The 6,252-nt window shown below is 38.1% G+C and overlaps 1 protein-coding gene across 1 annotated transcript; it reads left to right on the top strand.

Annotated features, from left to right (window-relative positions):
- Positions 1-1,883: 1,883 nt before the first annotated feature.
- Positions 1,884-4,875, top strand: aanat1 (arylalkylamine N-acetyltransferase 1; the record flags this gene model as incomplete). The annotated part of the gene is made up of 3 exons (XM_083909439.1): positions 1,884-2,031; positions 3,133-3,287; positions 4,570-4,875. The coding sequence occupies 3 exons, from the start codon at positions 1,884-1,886 to the stop codon at positions 4,873-4,875; spliced, it is 609 nt and encodes a 202-aa protein (XP_083765565.1).
- Positions 4,876-6,252: the final 1,377 nt, after the last annotated feature.

Here is a 6,252-nt window from a genome sequence, read left to right as displayed (position 1 = left end):
TATGTACATATACATACATATATAAACTTTATTTACTTTTATAACTTAAAAAAATTATATATATATACATAATATGTATATATATATATTTGATGTATATTATACATACATATATGTATATATATATGTACATATACATACATATATGTATTGTATTGTTTATATATATATATACACACATATATACGTGTATATATATATATACACATATACAGATTACTTTAAAAAAATATATACACATATACATTTTACACACTAGTGAAAATAATTACACCAAAATCTTACACACTGGACCTTTAACTGAGTACATGTATACTCTATGAAAATATATTATTAAGGACTATAATTAATTAATTAATTAATTAATTAATTAATTAATTAAATAAATAAATAAAAGTGGTAATAAAATACAGGTTATAGGAAAGCATACCATTGGTGAAGTGACGGAGAGTCACAGAGAGGAATTTGGAAGATGACATAAAAAGAAAGGACTTATCGAGCATATTCCATATAACTCACACACATATTGATTTTATTTAATTTCAAAATTGGTGGAGATGCCTCATAGAAGAGAAGAAATACCTCCCATGTGAAGCTGAGGCCCAATATTGACTGACAATACTTGGACACTTATATGGCTGTACTATGAATAAACACCCCCCCAAAAAAACATTCAACTCCTCATTTAAACACAGTGAATCATTTGATTCCAAATCCACAAATAAATGAATGAATGTGTATGAACACAGTGTCTGAACACAGCTCATTTCAAGAGCTGACAAACAAACCAATCCTCTTACAGAAATGGAAAATCACGCGTGGATCCTCGTGGAGTCTTAAAGGAATAATGGAAAGTCTCCTATGAAATGACATTGGTTGGTATGTTGTTATGGGAAAAACTCTCCAAACACATGATCGGCATGTAAGATGTAAATCTGCTGCGTGTGTGATGGTGGCATGACGAGGATCATTCTCCTCCGCGCACACACACACACACACACACACACACACACACACACACACACACACACACACACACATTCTTGTACTTGCTGCATACTGAGGACTGGGTCGCTGACAAAGTGAGGACCAGCATTTCCACTTTATAAATCAACACCATTACAAATATCTACGTCATGAATGACATCTATAAAGAACTACTGGTTGCAGTACCATAAAAAAAAATTTTGTATTTTAATTTTTGGTCCAAAATTTGACAAAAACATCATACTATACTATGTCGTCCAAAATTTGAAAAAAAAAATTGACCCAAAATTTGAAAAAAAAAATTGACCCAAAATTTGAAAAAAAAAATTGACCCAAAGTTTGAAAAATTTTTTTACCCAAAATGTTTGGTCCAAAATTTGACAACATTTTTTTTTTTTTTTTTACAAATTGAGTATAGCATGTTAAAGCAACCTAAGGATGTGATTTCAATGAAAACAATGTGAGGACCGGCCAAAATGTCCTCACCCCGTAAAAACGACCTCACTTTGTTGGCTAAAAACCCTCACTGGTCCTCAGTATGCCGCAAGTACAAGAACACACACACACACACACACACACACACACACACACCCACACACACACACACACACACATCCCCCCAACTAAATATGTGTATTGTTGTTGAAGCTTGGTGCTGTTGGTCATCCAGCTCACTTCAGGATTACAGAAACAAGCAGCCTAACGCACCGAGGCTATAAATACTGGAGCCTCCTGCTCCTCTGCGCTCAGTCTTTACGCACAGACTTTTACGCACGGACCAGAAGAAGAAGAAGAACTGCCACAGAGTTTTAGAGACAGACAAACCACAGTCACCACAGCGACTTTTTTTTACTTCACAGCACAGAGTTTTTGGGGTTTTTTTTTAAACACAGAGTATGTCGGTGGTGAGCGCAGTTCCGTTCATGAAGCCGCTCTACATGAGCTCTCCGGTGCCGCGGGGCCGCCGACACACGCTGCCCGCCAGCGAATTCCGCTCCCTGAGCCCGGAGGACGCAGTCAGCGTGTTTGAGATCGAGAGAGAAGGTAAGCAAACGTCACTCTGTTTCTTTCTCATTTCTTTCTGTTTTACTTTCTATTCTTCTTTCAGTTAATAAAAGACAAATTAACCTCATTGAGTTCAGGGGTGTCAAAAGTAAGGCCCGCAGGCCAGAACCGGCCCACTAGAGCGGTGTTTCCCAACCCTGATCCTCAGGGAACTCTGCCCTGCCATGTTTTAGATGTTGCCCTGCTCCAAAAACACCTGATTCAGATGAAAGGAAACATTTTTGAAAAAAAAAAAAAAAATCACAAAAGTTGAAACATAATTTTAAAAAAAATTTAAAAAAAATCACACAATTTGAAACATAATTTTTTTTTTTGAAAAAAAAGAAAATGTTTTTAATAAAAGTTGAAACATTACATTTTTTATTTTTTTAACAAAAGTTGAAACATGGAAAATGTGTGGGGAAAAAGCCCACACATTTTTTTCAAAAATATGTTTTAAATTTTGTCCATTTTAAAAATACTCTTATTACTTATATTTCTACTTTTGTCTCTTTTTTTTTAAATGGAACGTTCCAACTTCTGTCGAAAAAAAAAATCAAAAATGTAATCAAAATGTTTCAACTGAAAAAAATCTTGTTTCATTTTTTTTTCAAAAATGTAATGTTTCATCTGAATCAGGTGTTTTTGGAGCAGGGCAACATCCAAAACATGGCAGGGCAGAGTTCCCTGAGGATCAGGGTTGGGGAATCACTGCACTAGAGGGTCCAATCCAGGCCTGAAGGATTGCTTTTTCCTTTTGTTTTCCTTTTTAAAATGAAATATGGAAGGTTATTAGAGCCACATCTTTAAATGTTTCCATGTTACCAGTTCCAGATGCCTTTGTATATCCACTGTCATCTTAATGCACATGTGTGTAAATGACAAATGAAATTGCACTTATTTATCATCAAGAAACGTGAGGTTGTTTTGTAAAAAAAAAAAAAAAGATAATTATTAAACCTGAAACAAAGGGAAACAAAGGGAGCTCTTGTTTGTTTATTAATCATTATGCTATTATTGTGGCCCCTGAACTAAAGTATTTGAATTGCAGTGAATTGAAGTGAACTATACTGACTCTCCTCCTCCTCCTCCTCCTCAAAGCCTTCATCTCCGTGTCTGGAGAGTGTCCCCTGCACCTGGACGAGGTGCGTCACTTCCTCACGTTGTGTCCAGAGTTGTCTCTGGGCTGGTTCGAGGAGGGACGACTGGTGGCGTTTATCATCGGCTCTCTGTGGGACCAGGAGAGGCTCACCATGGTGAGACTCTCTTCTTCTTCTTCCTCTTCTTCTATGTTGCACCTTTAATTTCCTGAGGTTTGAAGAGACAGATCATAAGCGTTGATTAATAAATATTTGGTAAAATAAGTCAGGAGAGTCTCAGCTGCTGAGCAACCACGGGTTGCCAGTTACGACAGAAAACGGCCTCGGTATTTTGAATTTGAATGTAGTAACTGTTTTTGGCCACATCCTTACATGTGGCGCCTTTAATTTTCACCGCATATTTTGTGAGAGTAATAATAATTGTGCAGAAGTCACAGAATAGACATTTTTTCTTCTATTTTTGTTCATAAAAACAAACCAAGCGAACTTTGAAATGTGATGTACATCCAAATTTCAATAATTCTACTTTTTGCTCAGGTGTGTTTATACAGATACTTTATATCATCATCGCCTCTGTATATATTATGTGTATATATCTGTCTATTTTAACATAGTAATGGGGAAAAAGCAGCCTAAATGCTCTGTGTTCTAAGGTATAACCCTAGAATTTATCGCTCAAATTCAACAACACCATCACTAACGCCAGGTGATTTTTACCCGAGATAATAAATACACCCGATAAAAAGTACTTGTCATTAAAATATATCAAAACATGACAATACATGACAAATTATAGTATGATGTTTTATCAAATTTTGAACAAATTTTTTTTCAAATTTTAGATGACATAGTATAGTATGATGTTTTTGTAAAATTTTGGACCAAAATCTTTTTTTTTTTTTTTTTTTTTATTGTCAAATTTTAGACGACATAGTTAAGTATGACAAATGGAATTAGGAATTCTATGCATTTAACCCTAGAACATTATTATCACTCAAATTCAAAACACCATCCCTAACACCGGGTGATTTTTACCCGAGATAATAAATACACCCAATAAAAATTACTTAAAAGTCATCAAAATATATATCAAAACATGACAAATTTGAGTTGTGTTCTTTTATTTTAAACTGTGTCGTGTCTAACAAAATGAAAGAAAAGCATCATGAGGGGACGAATATAAAAATGCTCCAAAATGACTGGAAAATTAGGAATTTGGGAACAAAAAATGTCAAAAAAAAAAAAATATATATTTGCTAAAATTTGCTAATGGTGTTCTAGGGTTAAACTCTTATCAATCTTTAGTCGTTTTTGAATTTTTGGTCATTTACAACCTTCTGAGGTGACTTTACAGTGAAGTATTGACCTCACAGCTCTGCTCCTCCTCCTCCTCCTCCTCCTCCTCCTCCTCCTCTTCCTCTCTCTTCATATATCCCAGGACGCTCTGACTCTCCATAAGCCTCACGGCGCCACCGTCCACATCCACGTGCTCGCCGTCCACCGGACGTTCCGGCAGCAGGGCAAGGGCTCCATCCTGATGTGGCGCTACCTGCAGTACCTCCGGTGCCTGCCGTACGTCCGCCGCGCCGTCCTCATGTGCGAGGACTTCCTGGTCCCCTTCTACCGCAAGTCGGGGTTCAAGGCGCAGGGCCCCAGCCAGATCACGGTGGGGCCCCTCGCCTTCGTCGAGATGTCCTACGCAGTGCGGGGCCACGCCTTCATGCGCCGCAACAGCGGTTGTTGAGGTTGAGGACGTTTGCGCCGGATCAGAGGATGTGATCGTCACAGCAGACGACAGTGACCTGTGAAGACGTCATCGAATCCATATTCAAATTTCACTTTGTTTTAATATGTTATTATTTTCCTTATGGCGATAAATGCTGGTCATTTATCAGTATATTCAAAAGGAAAAGTGTTTTTTTATGTATTTAACCAGTCTAAAGATGGTCTCTGGCACATAGAGCCAATAGGATGATGATCCACATGCATTATTTATATATCCTGATTGTGATTTGTGCACCGTAACATGCCAAAGTGACACTACACCAGTGTGTGAGGAAGAGGAGGACGTACGTGATCTTATTGGGGAATAAATCTGCCTCCCAGTCTTGAATCAAGACATTTTTTAAAAAAACAATAAAAAAGATATCTTATTTTCCATCTATCACGTCTGCTCTTCTGTCTTTTCTGTTTTGTCTGTACTTCCCTTTCAGCTTTCTGTACATCCTTACAGACTTGGGTGTGAAGAATCAGCCTTTTAGATTCTCTTTTAGGGTCAAAGGTCACTCTAGTGTGGTCTCAAAAGTAAAAAAAAATTGAAAAAAACAGAGACGCACTGCATTATTACCTGGGTGGCTTTTATTTTAACATGACTGCTTTTTATATATATGTATATATATACATATATATATGTAGAGAGAGATTTTTTCACATATAAAACTGAAGCAAAAACCAGAAAAGTACCGTCACCATGTCGTGAAATTCATTTAAAAATGTCCCTTTTTTGTTTTTGGTCCCAGTGCAGAGACACGGACAGAAGTGTGTGTTTCTGCTGCATTTACTGATCTGACGATGTCACGATGTCGTGGTTCAGCATCTTCACACGTTCAAGAAGGCACAGGAAAAGAGAGGAGGACGTCACTGTGGGCAAAAGAAGTGGTTCAAATATTGAATCCGTCCGGCGAGAACTTGTTTTCTGCAGACCGCGGCCCCTAAAACTAACTCACAAAATCCTTCACACGCTTTCCTGACAGCAGGCGTCGACACACACGAAACGTTTAACAAGAAGGCGACGTTCAAAAACCAGGAGTCCGAGACCCTTTGTCACATTATCAGGGACCCACACTGAAGCCCAATTTATACTCCTACTCTACGTAGATAACGGAGACCCCTCTACGTCGCCCGAGAGCCTGCCGGAGAGTGTCCGTCACTCCGTCAGGGGTACAACGGAGACGACGAGGGCTGCGATTGGTCCTCAGGAACAGGCGGAGGTAACGCCGCTCTGTGCCGGCTCACAGTGCGCAACGTCGCTGCCAAACTATAAATACGTCATATCTTAACACACAAACACCACATGTTTAGACTCTAAATGGCAAATTTCTCGCCTCAAATGATCTTAAAG

This window comes from Microchirus variegatus (assembly GCF_963457635.1).
Source record: "Microchirus variegatus genome assembly, chromosome: 23".
NCBI classification, from domain to species: domain Eukaryota; kingdom Metazoa; phylum Chordata; class Actinopteri; order Pleuronectiformes; family Soleidae; genus Microchirus; species Microchirus variegatus.
Note: the sequence above shows the minus strand (reverse complement) of the source record. Positions and strands in the feature narration are given on the sequence as shown.